This window comes from Daucus carota, chromosome 5 (assembly GCF_001625215.2).
Source record: "Daucus carota subsp. sativus chromosome 5, DH1 v3.0, whole genome shotgun sequence".
Lineage (NCBI taxonomy): Eukaryota > Viridiplantae > Streptophyta > Magnoliopsida > Apiales > Apiaceae > Daucus > Daucus carota.
In genome coordinates, this window is record NC_030385.2 from 15,015,269 (window position 1) to 15,030,737 (window position 15,469).

At 38.9% G+C, this 15,469-nt stretch overlaps 1 protein-coding gene across 1 annotated transcript; it reads right to left on the reverse strand.

Moving 5' to 3' along the window:
* On the reverse strand, positions 1–1,819 carry LOC135152618 (uncharacterized). The gene is made up of 2 exons (XM_064093065.1): positions 542–1,819; positions 1–362 (listed from the first exon to the last, which is right to left on the reverse strand). Exon 1 carries the CDS (start codon positions 1,812–1,814, stop codon positions 549–551), a length of 1,266 nt encoding a protein of 421 aa, XP_063949135.1. The 5' UTR covers positions 1,815–1,819; the 3' UTR covers positions 1–362; positions 542–548.
* Between the last annotated feature and the right edge of the window lie 13,650 nt (positions 1,820–15,469).

Consider the following 15,469-nt stretch of genomic DNA (forward strand, 5'->3'; position numbering starts at 1 on the left):
TACAAAAACTCTCTCAGTGATTTATATATTATCACTAAGAGCTACTAGGGTTCTGTAAAATATACTCGATAACTCAACTCGTATAGAGTAACCCTAATCTGTGTCTATATATACACAGTTACAAAATCAATCTCTGATTTGATATCCTATAAATCAGCTATGTATTCTATCAATCAAAGATTGCTACTGTTTTCTGTTTGGTTTCCATAGTCAGCAAATCACTCCTCCGCTTCTATCCTTCCTTGAAGTATATCCGCTTCTGAGCTCTTTCCACGTGTAAACTCTGACGAGTCTTGACTATGTAAACTCTGATCAGACTTTATTAAACTCTGATCAGCTTCCAGCTTAAACTCTGATCAATCCTGTTCTAAAACAAACTTTAAGAACATTAGTAATCATCAATTATATCTAACAATCTCCCCCAACTTGTGCATAAATATGTTATGTGCAAGTTAACAGATAATTGATGATGTCAAAACAAATAAGTCAAATGCAACAGAGTTTAGCTATATAACCATAACAGAAAACTTTTTAAACTTACAGATACTTTACTCCTTAGCTTCATAGACACCATGAGCTGTCTTTAAATATTCCTTGAGGAGTTCTCTTTCAGCTTCTGCAAGTGCTGTGATCATCTGTCTCTTGATCTCTCTTAGTTCTGGATCTGAAACTCCAGTTTGATAGATTGCAGCTCTAAGATCATAGATCTTGTTTCTTCTCATGTCTTTATCCAGCCTGATGTAGTAAGCTTTATCAGACTCTTCATTGAATGTAAGAGCACTGATTCCAGCTACTGTTTCTATTTTTGCTGAATTCTTCTTCATCTCAACTAGCTGACCTTGATCATTGAAGTACTTAGGAATAAAAGGTCCAGCATTCTTGTTTCCTGTTATACCCATCTTTCTCTTGATTTGATCCTTGATCAGATTTGCGATGTGCTGACATGATTTGTTCTTCACTTGAAATATGTACTGAACATATCTCAACTCTTCCCAGTGTTTAGCATAAAGATCAGCTTCAATAACTCTAAACACTGTTCCATCAGACATAAAGTATATGAGAACATTATCACCTCTGTCATTCTTCACCAGTTGAACTGAATCAAGCTTGTCCATTCTTTCTTGCAAAGCTCCAGTCTTTGGTGCACAGAGGGATGAGGGATCATTAGGCATTGATGCTATGCTCTGCTCAAATACTTCATATTTTGATCCTAACCCTCCTTTATTTCTTCCTGCTTTTTGATGAGAGATTGGTTGAATTGAACCCTTGTCAAATTTTATCTCAGTCATCAAACTAGGCTTTACAAATCCTGATAAAGGAGTGATAGTTGGTTTAAACACAACTTGAGCCTTGTCAGAGGTTGTATATTTCTTTGCTTCCTCATTAACTTGAGCTGTGTCAAAGGTTAATTTTTCTTCTTGTGATTCTGCAATATGAGCTTTGTCAGAGATTGCAGCTTCTGATTTCTTTCCTTTTACAACTTGATCTCTGTCAGAGGTTGTAGGCTTCTTCTGAATCCAGCCTTTCTCAAGGCGATCATCTACTATGCTTTTGCCTTTGCTTGTATATTCATCTTCAGAGTATACCTTTTTGATTGGTAAACTCTGATCAGCAATAGTAGTTTCCTTGATCATTATTCCTTTTTCCTTTGGTCTGGCAGTTGATTTTGCAGGTTTCTGAATTTGTCCTGAGTTTATAGCTTCAACATATTCTTTCTTCAGTTCAGCTTCCTCTGCAGCAATCAACTCCAAATCCAATTTAGCTTCTGGATTTTCTTGTTCAAATATCAGTCTAGCATATTCTTCATCAGTCATTGCTTTATCTGATCCAGCCACTGGTCTTTGCTTTGATCCAGATGTGACATTGTGTGTTGGAGCTGGAGCAGACTTTGAGCTTTGCTTAGACTGTTTTGCACTGTCAGAGTTTGAAACTCTTCCACCAATTGCAGCTTGAAATCACTTGTTCTTTGTGAAGTCATCCACATCATCATCATCATCATTTTTCTTTCTTTTCAGAGTTTGAGAAGTAGACTTGCATTTGACTTTTGCTACTCTCTCCCCCTTTTTGACATCATCCTCATCAGGAATCAGTACTGAGGTTATCAGAGAAAGAGAAGATTGGATGGCTTCAAGCTGTTTAGACATTGTCTCTTGAGTGGACTCAATGTTTGACATCCTCAGTTCCAGAGATTGATTTGCAGACACCAGCTTCTTCATGTCTTCCTTCAGAGGTAGTAAATGCCTTTTCTTGTCCATATTCTGAGTTTCAGACAAGTTAGCTACCGCTGTTCTAAGACCATCTACTGACTTAGATGTCTGAGCATGAGCAGTATGAAATGTCTTCAGGTATAGAACTGTGGCTTTGAGGCTTGACATGACATCAGAGTTTGTAATTTTATTCTTTGCCAAGGATAGAAATTCTTCAGCCTTTACTGGCTCCAGAGAATGCTGGTGACTCAGCCAGAGTTTATCCCATACTTCATTAGGTGGATCAACCTGAAGATCCCTGGGAAGAGGCTCAGAGTTTGTCTTCAGAGTCTGCAGTCTGGCATTGTATTGACTAGTAGACTCCCACTTCTGTTGTTAAAGAGACATGGGGACTTCATCCTCATTTTCATCATCTTCATTTTCATCATCCTCATCATCATCAGATGCAGGATCAACATCATCTTCAACAGGATCTGGAACAACATTCTCTTGATCTGCAGATTTTAATTTGCTGGGCTCTTCATCAGCCTTAGTAAGTGACTGCAATGCTTCCAATACTACCTTGTCAGAGTCTGCAATTACAGCATCTGACTTGTAATTTTCTGGAGCTGTATCATGAATTATGGCACCCTCAGGAAATTTCAATGGAGATTGAGGAATTGGAGTGGAGGGTCCATGATCAGAGATTGGAGTGTGAGGATCAGACAATGTTGTCCCAGCTTCAGTTGTAACTGGTTCCTTGCAGATTATTTCCTCATCTACTTCAGATGAAGTAGAAGATGCTGTAGCAGTAGAGAGTGGAACAGCTTGAAGAGGATGCACCATCAGAGCTTGAGAAGAATCAGGAAGTGTAGTAGATGGTGCTTGCTCTTCCTCAATAGTGAAATCAGTGATCTCAGTAACGGGTACCTTTGCCTTCTTAGGCTTGTTTGCCCTTGCTTTAAATCTAACTTTTCTTGACTGAGGGCTAGCCTGAGGAGGTTCAGAGTTTGTTGCATGAGAGGGTTCCAGATCATCATAGTCATAAGCTGCAACAAGTCTCCTTCTTTTCTGCTTTGGTGGAGAAGCAGCTTCAGTTTTTAAAGTCTTAGAGACTGTATCAGAGTTTACAGTAAGAACTGTATCAGAGTTTGTTGGCACATCAGACTTTGTCTTCAGAACTTGTGTAGCAACAGAGGTTCTGGTCTTCATAGTGGAAGGGGCTGCATCAGACTTTGTACCCCTTGTTGACTTGGATGCAGAAGATCTGCTTGCTGTGGGAGGTCTGGAAGGTTGAGGTTGTTGTTGTTGGGGTTGTTGTTGTTGGACTGGGGGCAAATCCATCCTAGCTCTAACTGGAGCTGGAATTAGGAGAGGCCTCTGGATTGGATACTTCTCATCTTTTGAGATGAGGTCCTTGAACACCCTTTTATGAAGCCTAAAGGGCTTGATCTCATCATCAACAGCAAAATCCACCTCACCAACAGTGGCATTAAACAGTAATTGACAAAATCTTGAGAAATATATGATTTGTCTATTTTCATGCATTCTTTCACCAATATTTCTAAGAACTAATCTACCAAAATCAAAATTAGTAGAGTAGATCAGAGAATACCCAATTTGTAGCATATCCATGGGTATAGCATCCCAGTTGGTGCTTTTCTTCTGGAAAGCCCTCGTGATACAGTCAAAGAAGAAGCTCCATTCCCTTCTTAGTCCTGGACGCTTTAATTGTCCCAATTTATCAAGCGATTCACTGTAGCCCAGAGCATGCATCATGCCCCTGAGATTGGTATCTCCATTTGTGATGTAAGCTGCATTCTCTGGCATGTTGAATGCTTGACGAACTGTGGCTGGAGTAACAGCATACTCCTCCCTTTCATATTCGAACACAATAGATGGTGATCCATCTGCACCACCATTATCATATTGCCCTGTCCTCCAAAAAGTGATGATTTGGCTTCCAGAGAGTCTGGCAGGAGCGGTAAGAGCAGTAGCCAGGGCACTCTGTGTCAGGAATTGCTGGATTGGATGATAATCCCTTGGAGCATCTGCTGTGTTAAGAATGGCAGCGTGGTTGTTGGGAACAAATTCCACACCTGCATGAGTAAACGCTGAAGTCGCCATTAGAACAAAGTTTGTAAAGGAAGAAAGGTGTTTGAGAAAGTGTGTAAGATAAGATTTGAGTTGCAGAGAGAAAAGCTTAAGAGTTTGTTGAGAGAGTGTGTGTAAAGATGAAGTGTATAAGTGAATAACAAGCAATAAAATCTGATTTGATAAACTCTTCAGATTTTGTTTAGCTGTACACGCTTGGACTTTTGTTCAGCTGTACACCTGTCAGATTTTAACTGGTAGATGAGTGTTAGTGGCATGGAGAAAAGAAAATAGTAATCATGAGCGCAGTAAAACTTGTGCAGTTATAAATGCTGATTACACGTTCTCCTATTAAAAAGTTTTACATGTAAGCCCACTAACAATACAGCCGTTTGGAACACTCTCTTCACATTCTCTGAATATTTAAACTCCTGAGATGTACAAGATTTAAAAAAATCAAGATCAAATCCCTCAAATTTTAAACTCTGAGATTTAAAACAAAGAAAATAAATTTCTAAGTACCTCAGAATAAGACATAATGTTTAGAAAATTCATCAAAAATCAGATTTTGTCATAAAATCCATAGCTCAATAATGTGCTTGTGAAATAATGTGTGTGATTTAACATATTAAATCAGAGACTAAAGAATTTCATAATTTCCTAAGAATAAGGAAGACAAATATAATCTGTTCAAACTCTCAAAACATAGAGAAGTGACATACTCTGATGAAGAATTATGCAATTAAATACCCCCTATATATATATATATATATATATATATATATATATATATATATATTATATATAAGGACGCTTCTCAGGGCAAATGAGGCACGACCTTTAAATATAATATTGCATCAGTATTTCTCCAGTAATCAGAGATTGTGACTAGGGATGGGCACGGGGGCACTTCGGGGGCGGGGAGTGCTATCCCCGACCCCGATCCCCGAATTCATGACCCCTCCCCGACCCCGCCCCGAACCCCGAACGGGGATTATTTTTCTCCCCGATCCCCGCCCCGAATGGGGAACGGGGATCCCCGCGGGGAGTCGGGGAATTTCATTTTTAATAAAAACATAATAATTTATAATATATAATATACTTTTTAATAAAAAAACAAACTACTAACTCCTAATATACTAATAAAATAATATTATCTTATATTTCAACATCAAATCATATTACAATTGATTTATAATATAATTAAACGACAATTTAATATTATTAAATATATTATATTATAATATATTTATAATCAATCAATAAAAATAAATATTATATTTTAATTTTAATTATATTGTAAAGCTTATCTATTTTAAATAATATATTTAGTATAATATATATACATAAATATATTATTATTTATACATATATATAATCGGGGTCGGGGATCGGGGCGGGGAGACACCAATCCCCGACCCCGCCCCGATCCCCGAATTTTTTATAGAACTTTCCCCGATCCCCGCCCCGCCCCCGAAAAATTCCCCGAATCCCCGACCCGAACGGGGCGGGGATCGGATCGGGGTCGAACGGGGCGGGGTGAATGCCCATCCCTAATTGTGACTGGTCACCATAGATTATAAAATCTTAGCAATTACTTAATACCAGCAAATGTTTGGGTCTTCCCAGTCACGGTCATATAGACATCTAAGATCTCAAAGGAGTACCATGCTTATCATCTGGGGTGTTAGGTCCAATCAGACGTAGAAGGGGGGGGTTGAATACGTCGTACCAATTTCTTCGATTTAATTTAATTGCGGATAATCTGTTTCAGTCCATGTTAAATCAATCGTAAATAAATAACTCCAGCAAGTCGGGGAATATTCTTGTATTAGAAATAATCCTCGGGTGCTACAGATTCCAACACAAGTGTCGGCTGCAGAGACTACAATCACTCTATTACAAACTCTCGATAAATATGATCTTCTAATTTAACTCTCGAGAATGTGTATAGTGTGTGCACTTACAAAGTGTGTAGTTAGTTTCAAATGAAACTATCAACCTCTATTTATAGGCTTTCCAACAACTAACCATGGTTAACGAGTTCGTCCTGGACGACTTGAGTTCGTCCTGGACGGATTCGATTAATCAAAATAATTCTAACTCAAATGTATGCATGAAGGAAGCGCAGGTTCTATATACATATATATATATATATAACAAAGTTGCGCTTTGAACATATATATATATGTATATAGAAAGTTAAACCATGCGACAGTCAATTCTTGCGCCTCACAATGTCTTCATAGCAGCCACTGTAGTTATAGTACTTGGAGAAAATCCAAGTAACCAAGGTTGCGCCTGGGAGAGTATATGTGTGGCGCCAACTTTGACTTCGAGTCAAAAGTTGCGCCTCACAGGGCATCAGTATGTTACTTAGAGTATAAATCCAAGTAAGTGAATTGTCGCAACTGTTGACCAGTCAAAGGTTGCGCCTTTGACTTTGGTCAAAGGTTGCGCCTTTGAAGTTCCACTGTATCCACTGTGTAGTAATTTTACTTAGAAAACTTCTTGACACAAATACCTTCAGCCTTTGACTTAGTCAAATATGGCGCCCAATACTCCTTGTGTTCCCCTGTGTAAGTGTTGAGCACTTAGACAAAATTGCATTATTATATATATATATTATTAATTGTTTATTAATTACCTGAATTAATTAAATTCAGGTAATTCACAATTAACATATATATATATATAATAGTGAGTTCCTTGGCAGCATATTCTGGAGAGCTCGATTGACTTGATCAATTAATTCGTTGATCGAATCCACTGAATGCTTTCGTACGTCCTGACGTCCTGTGCACTGGTCTGGTTCACGAACGACTCGAACTGAAATAATCCCTTGAATTCTTTGCTTGATAATATACTTGATCAGTCATTCCGGGTTAGATGTTGCTTCGATAAATTTGATTATTAATAATCAAATTAAAATGTACTGGAATCTTCTGGTCTTTGATACTTGATCTTCAGGCAATCTTGATAGCAGACACATTGAACTTTATTCTTCACTGAGGCTTGAACATATTAATGAACTTCTTTCAGTGGACGGATGCTTGTCTCAGATATCTGGATTGTCTTTGTCTGTTCGTATCGAATCTCCAACCTGTAGATTCCTGTATAATACTTACGTATTGTTTCCTGTCTTTTGTTGTGTTGAGTTATCGTAATTACAGTTACGTTACATTATGCTTTACAATCTCCCCCTATTTGATTGTTAGAGTTCGACAAGCAAATCCTTTAAGAGGATAACTCAACTGACACAATGAAAAAGCATACTAATTTAAACAGGAAATAATACTAAGTACAGTCTGGATTATATCTTACAATTTCCAGAATTCAAAAGTAAATACAAGTAGCCATTTGTTCCTCTAGCCTGAACTAATCTTTCCTTGGTTTCTTGGCTCTTGCATTAATCAGCTTCTGCTCAGCTTTTCTCTTTGCAGCTTCTTCTACTCTCTTCTGAGTAAGCTTGTTTTCAATCTCTTCAATCCTTGCTGTAATGGTACTCAGTGCCACTTGCTCCAGTGTATTCTCAGGTGGAGGTTGCTCTAGATTTTTCTTCATCTTCTCTAAAGTTTGCAGGTGAACCATCTTCTTCAACTTCTTGAAAGTGACATTCATCTCCATTCCTTCAATTTTCATAATGATCCTTGATGGATGAGCACGAACTCTAGAAGTGTTGTGGACAGTCTCTACAGCTTTTCTTATCTCCAGAAGATCAACCAAATCTTTGAGCACACTCTTGTCTTCCTTTACCACTGACCACTTAACAGCTGCAACTGCACGAGTGATTCTTTTGGAATTGAGTTTCCCAATCTCTGTGAGTGGTATAGCAGTGACTTCAGAGTCTTTCTTCTTCTTGAATATTACAGATGTAGGATTGTAAGTAACAACAGGTGCATTTGGATTTTCAGGAACTTCAGGGTCTAGTGGAGGCAGTGGATATGGTGGTTGACGATTGATGGCTGATAAGTCTAATTCTCTCAGAGCAGCAAAGTTCAGACGATAGGCATATAGCAGTTCAGCAGTTAGTCTTCCCTTGCTAGTCCTTGAGCACTTCTCCCTGACTTGAGCTTCCAGATATTTCAGTATACGAGGATTGTATGTTGATAGTGCTTCATCAGTGAGTCCAATACTCTGAATCATACCATCCTTGAAGTACTTAATAACTGAGGGCTTGTCATGAATTTCAACTCCAATATCAGTGATCCATTCTTCCACCATATCTCTGAATACTTCATTATGCTTTCTGCCGGTAGAGATGATCTTGTTTCTTACCACAAACAGCTCAGTTAAAGAAAGATCTCTGAGAAACTGACTTGACACATGCTTGAGTCCATGGCCTTCTCTTTGTAGCTCAAATGATATGTTAACCATCCATCCTCTTCTGGGAAGAACAGCAACAGACACAGTAGAAATGATATCATTCAACACCTCGTGATAATCATGTAAATCTTTGTAGTTGTTCCTGAAGGAGTCAAAGATATCTTTTACTTCGTCATCATCATTATCTTGAGTGACCTCTGGAAAGTCAAACACAGATCTAGCAACATCCCATTCAGCTCCATCTTTATGTAAGTTGGCAAGTCTCCTTTCCCGTCGAATCCGTCTTTGGTTTTCTAACTTCTCCCTTGCTCTCTTTTGCTCAGCATAATCCCTAGCAACATTAGCAATGTCTTGTGGATTTGCAATTTCAAATTCTTCAGCAGGAAAGATGTCATTGTGATATGCAAGTTCATCAGCAAAGACTTCAGCATCTGGGATTTCTCCTTCTTCAAGATCTTCATTCTCAGCACCAACCATCCTAATCACCCTGTCATCCACAAACTCAGGGATGTATTCATCATGAGTGTAACTGAATTGATGCCTAAGAGCAGAATCAATCAGTTCTTCAGACACCCCTGTTATCACCCTTTTTCCTTTAGCTTTTTCTGCTGCTCTCTCCCCCTCAGTTGAGTAATCCTCTCTGGAGGGTTGAGATGCCAGCAATTTAGCCTCCAGGGCAGCCAACCTTTGCTCCATAGTAGACTTAATCTCCACCAACTCCTCCCGTAGAACAAGATTTTCAGCTTCAAGATGTTGAACTTTGAATTTCAGAGCTTCAAATTCTGTCACAGATACAGTTGGAAGTGGTGTAGGTTGGGCAGTTGGGTTCTCACTAGTGCGTTCTGTAGGTGTTTCTCTCGTTTCACTCAAAGCTAGAGCACTCAGTGGGTCAGAGGGTTTCTGTATATCAAGTTCTGTTGGTGTTTCCCTCTCACTCAAAGACATTCCAGCATCCTTAGATGTACCTGCAGAAGAAATCTTCTTAGCCTCTTCTAGAGAGGTCACAGAAGGTGCAATGAAGGTTCGTGAGCCTTCGTCCTCAGTTTCCTCGTCAGATGAATCTGAGTCATAAGAAACAAGTTGCCAACTACTCGAAGGTAGTGAGTCCTTAGTTGGATCCTGAGTTGGAATCTCAGGGTGGGTAGACACAGGGCTCGAAGGATTTGATCCTTGAATTGGCGAAGGACCCTGGTTTCCCACAACTGCCTTTGACGGCGAATGACTTTGTGACAAGTCCTCTATAACTGGCACACTTCCTGATACGAAGGGCTCAGAAACAGATTGCCGTTCACCTTCGAGAGGTGAAGAGTCCTGTGAAGGATCTGGGAATGTTCCTCCCAGGGGGGTAGACAAGGATGTAGAATGTGGCAATTCATCCAAGTTTCCCCCAGAAGCCTGTGAAGGCAATTGACCCTGAAAAGGATCAGAAACAACAGTGTCTATCCCTGACATGGACGACAAAGTGTTCGCAACCGTCAATTCTTCAACTGTGTGTGCAACCTCACTGTGCATTGGAATAGTATTTGGCTGAGGTGGTGAAGAAATAGACATATCTGCAGTTGTCTCAGGTTCTATTCTCCTTTCTTGACTAGGAGACAGAGCTGCAGTTTCAGAAACAATCTTCTTATGTGGTGCAGCTAAGGCACTTTCTCCCTCGCTCTCAATTATTTGAAGTGGTTGGCTGAGGGGTTGAGATATTTCTGCTTCAAGTGTTTGGGAAGTGGTGCCTTGGTTATGAATTTGGGGGATTTCAAATTCACTGGCACGTGTGAGAGGTGGTGAAAGCTGATTGGAATCCAAAAGATTATGAACCCAATCAGGTGCATCAAAGGACAAGTTATCAGAGTCAGAAGGAATACCTGACTGTAGCAGTGGATTGTAAGTGTTAGAGAAAAGTTCATCAACATCCACCATTACATCAGCTGCAGTGGTTTGAATAGGAGTATTCACTTCATCTTCTGAATCAGTGGAGTTGTCTTGCAGTGAATCCTCTCCTTCAGATTGAGCATTGTCATCTGAGGATGTCTGTGCATCTTCCACTATCACCTCTTCTTGAATTTGAGAAGTTTGAGTCTCAGGAATGTCAGCTTGATGAGATGACTCAGGAACTTCTGCACTTTGTGTTTCAGAGACCTCCTCTTCCTGAACCACAGGATCAGCAACATTTTGAATGTGTGGTGGAGGCAAGTTCTGGTTGTTTAAGAATTCTTGCATTGCCTCCGGAAGAACCACATCCTCATTGTTAGTGTAGTTCTGGTGACTCTCCAGCATAGATATCACCCTTGTGGTCATGAAGGAGCATATGACATTGTCTATATTAGGATAGACAGCCCTTTCAGCAGGAGTCAGCAACTGGTTGAGCACAATCTGGAAAAACCTAGGATAGAGTAGTATGTTTCTGTTTTTCCTTAGGGAGTCCTGAAAAGCTCCCATGATCATGTGTCCTAGATTTATTCTTGTATTCTGAGCTATTGCAATTCCAATCTCTTGGTTGAAGATGGTAATCCCATGGAACCCTCCAGTTTTTGGTGCAAATACATGAGAGATGGAATTAAAGAAGAAATTCCATTCTCGAGGTAGATGCTTGACATACATCTTCCCTGGAAGATCACCATTCTCCCTCTGGCAGTGAATAGCAAAGAAAAAATTTGTCCTTTCAGCCCTATCTGGAACAGCTTCAAAGTCCTCTGTTGGAAGTTGCAGAGCAGTATTCAGGGTATTTTCAGTAATTGATAGTGTTCGTCCCTGAATTTGACAAGTAATACCAAGTACCTGTCCTGTATTCACAACAGAAATAGAAGACAAGAAATCTCGCAGAAGAGATTTGTTAAGATATACTGACTCGGTCATAGCAAATCTAGCAAATGAATATTCAGACATATATCTTACCCAACGTCGATAATTCGCTTGCGTAATTAAATTATTATTCTCAACAATTGTGAAATTTGTTTTCGGAATCTCAAAATTTGCAGCCATTTTTAATTGGAATTAAAAATGATTATAAATTTCGTTTCACGAATATAATGAACAAATTTCAACTTATGTCACGAAAATAATTAAATAATAACGCTCCGAAAAACCCTAATTCCAAGAATTTTAGAGTTTGGTAAAATACAAGTATGTTGTACTTCTTGAAATTCTAAGGATTATGGGATCGGTTTCGCAAATTTTCGACACTAAAAACTCGAACAAAACAAGCCTAGAAGTTCTAAGGTCTCGAAAAATCTCTTCGAAAAATAACGGTGGATCGTAACAAGATTTACATGAAACTAAAGAGCTTGTAAAGGGGATCCTAAATCTGGTCTTAGAAATCCAAATGGACGGAGTTTCGTCTGAGTTTAGAGTGATTAAAAGCTTCGAGTTCTCGATGGTTTTCAAAAGTAGCAGAGGGTTTGCGTATGTGTGTATAGGCTGTGTATATGCGAGATAAATAAAAGAAAAGACTAAGTGTCTGCATATATACACAGAGATAACTCGAGGCGCAAGTTGGTTAAAGACCAACTTGCCCTCCATTGTATACACAGACGGAAAACAAAGGCGCAACAACTGATATTACCATAATGCCCTCTATACATAACAGTATAGAGGCGCGAACTCGTGACTTAGGCAAAAACTTAAGTCGAGAAGTTGAGTATACAGTATATCAGGGGCGCAACATTTGACTTTAGTCAAATGTTGCGCTCAGTTGCAACAAGTCTCGTGTACTTGGAAAAATAATTCAAGGGCAACAGCTAAGACCTATAACTGACCCTGGGCGCAAGTTTTGACTTAGTCAAACCTTGCGCTTGGGTTCAGTACACACCCACAATTCAAATTTGTTTGACTGAATTATTTTGTTCGAAACAAAATAATTTAACAAACAACTTGAATAAATCACAATTAAACTAAATAAAGTTGAACTAAATTAAAATTAGTCAACCACTATTTAGTCAATTATGCTGCAAGTATTTTAATTACAATTCAATTAATGGTTAACTTAAAATAATTTGAATTGCTCCAAATCCATTAATCAAATATAATTAAAATATGAATTAAATGAACACTAATATTCATTAATTGAATATAAGCACTTAAATAATTCAAGAAAATTGATTCTAAATATCTACCACTTAGCAATTAATCACATAATCACATAAATCATGCAAATCATATAAATTATGGCAAATAATTAAAACTAATTGTCAGATTAATATGTAAAATACTGGATGCACTTTGTAAATTCACAAGTCCTGAAAATATGTACATTTTAAAACTTGTGAACTTACGAACAAATTGCAGTTATTTCTTGTCTAATTAATTAGACATATTTAACATCCCAAGTTCACCAACCAGTCTAGAGAAAGTGGATTCGTCTAGTGGTTTAGTGAAGATGTCTGCAATTTGTTGATCAGTAGGTACGAAGTGTAACTCTACTGTTCCATTCATGACATGCTCGCGAAGGAAATGATACCTGATATCAATATGCTTTGTCCGGGAGTGTTGAACAGGATTGTTGGCAATGGCAATGGCACTCGTGTTATCACACAGAATCGGAATTTTATCCAACATGAGTCCATAATCTTGTAGTTGACTCCTCATCCACAAGATTTGAGCACAGCAACTTCCAGCAGCTATGTATTCAGCTTCCGCTGTAGACGTAGACACGGAGTGTTGCTTCTTGCTATACCATGACACCAACCTTCGTCCAAGAAACTGACAGCTTCCTGAAGTACTTTTCCTATCAATCTTACATCCTGCAAAGTCGGAATCTGTATAGCCAACTAGATTAAAACCTGTATCTTTAGGGTACCAAATCCCTAGATTGGGGGTTCCCTTAAGATACCTAAAAATACGCTTAACAGCTATAAGATGTGACTCTTTAGGATCAGCCTGGAATCTAGCACATAAACAAGTTGCGAACATGATATCTGGTCTACTAGCAGTTAAGTATAAGAGAGAGCCAATCATACCTCGATACTTAGTGATGTCAACTGACTTACCAGATTTGTCCTGATCAAGTTTGACAGCAGTTGGCATAGGGGTTTTGGCAGTAGATGCTTCTTCCATTCCATATTTCTTCAGAAGATCCTTGATGTATTTAGATTGGCAGATAAAAATACCGTCAGGCTTCTGAATGACTTGAAGTCCTAGGAAGAAGGACAATTCTCCCATCATGCTCATCTCATACTTGCTCTGCATTAACTTAGCAAATCTCTCGCACAAAAGATCATTAGTAGAACCAAATATAATGTCATCGACATATACTTGTACAAGAATTATATCATCCTTATGCTTTTTATGGAAAAGAGTTTTATCGATGATACCTCTGGTGAAACCATTTTCAAGTAAGAACTTGGAAAGAGTGTCATACCAGGTTCGAGGGGCTTGCTTCAGGCCATAGAGTGCTTTGAAGAGAAAGTATACGAAGTCTTCAAATTCTTTGTCTTCAAACCCAGGGGGTTGTTCAACATAGACTTCCTCTTCCAGATCACCATTCAGGAATGCACTTTTCACATCCATCTGATATACTTTGAAGTTGGAGTGTGCTGCAAATGCTAAGAACATCCTGATTGCTTCAAGCCTAGCAACTGGAGCGTAGGTTTCATCATAATCAATTCCTTCTTGTTGTGAATAACCCTTTGCAACCAGTCTTGCCTTATTCCTCGTAACAATACCATCTTCATCCAGTTTGTTTCTAAAAACCCATCTAGTGTCAACTATAGATTTTCCTTTAGGTCTTGGCACTAGCTTCCAAACTTTCTGCCTTTCGAATTGATTGAGTTCTTCCTGCATTGCAGATACCCAATCTGGATCATTTAGAGCCTCTTCAACTTTCTTTGGTTCTGTCTGAGACAAGAATCCAGCAAAGTTGCATTCATTCTGAGTTGCTCTTCTAGTCTGCACTCCTGTGTCTGGATCACCAATGATTTGTTCAACAGGATGATCTCTACTCCATACCCTTTGTCTTGGCAGATTCAATCTTGATGATTCACCAAAATCATAGTTGTGTTGAGTGTGATGACTAGTAGATCCACTTTGACTTACTCCCCCTGAGCTGATGTATATCCTATTTGATGATCCTCCACTTTGACCACTGTGACCATGATGATCATTTGTATTGTTGCCAATACTTCCTCCAGATGGTTCAGGATCAGCATTCTCTTCATTTGCATTAGGATCTCTTATATCAGCTTCAGGTTCATCTTCTCCTAAGTAGATGTCTTCTAAATTCTCAAATTCCAGAGAATCAGATTCATTTTCCTTTTGAAGACTTGGGAGTCTGGTATCATCAAATCTTACATTGATGCTTTCAATCAGCTTGTCGTCATTGATCAGATAAACCCTGTAGGCCTTAGACTCCAAAGAATAACCCAGAAATATGCCTTCTTCAGCTTTGGCATCAAACTTTCCCAAATGCTCTTCTTTTAACACAAAGCATTTTGCACCAAACACATGAAAGTAACTCAGTGATGGTTTTCTGTTGGCCATTACTTCATAAGGAGTCTTATCCAAATCCTTGTTAATCAGGGTACGATTTTGAGTGTAGCAAGCAGTACTCACAGCTTCAGCCCAGAAATAGATTGGAAGTCTTGATTGACTAATCATTGTCCTTGCAGCTTCAATCAAGGTTCTGTTCTTCCTTTCCACGACACCATTTTGTTGTGGAGTCCTTGGAGCTGAATACTGACGAGAGATGCCCTTATCAGTACAGAAGTCATTAAGAACAGCATTACGAAATTCTGTTCCATTATCTGATCTGATTGCCCTTACTGGCAGATCTGCTTCCTTTTCAATCTTCTTGATATGATCAATGATGACGAGTGCTGCTTCATCCTTCGAATGTAAGAATAATACCCATGTGTATTTTGAGTAGTCATCGACGA

Coding starts and splice junctions, on each gene's coding strand:
- LOC135152618 (XM_064093065.1), bottom strand. CDS start 1,814: ATGACTGATGAAGAATATGCTAGACTGATATTTGAACAAGAAAATCCA.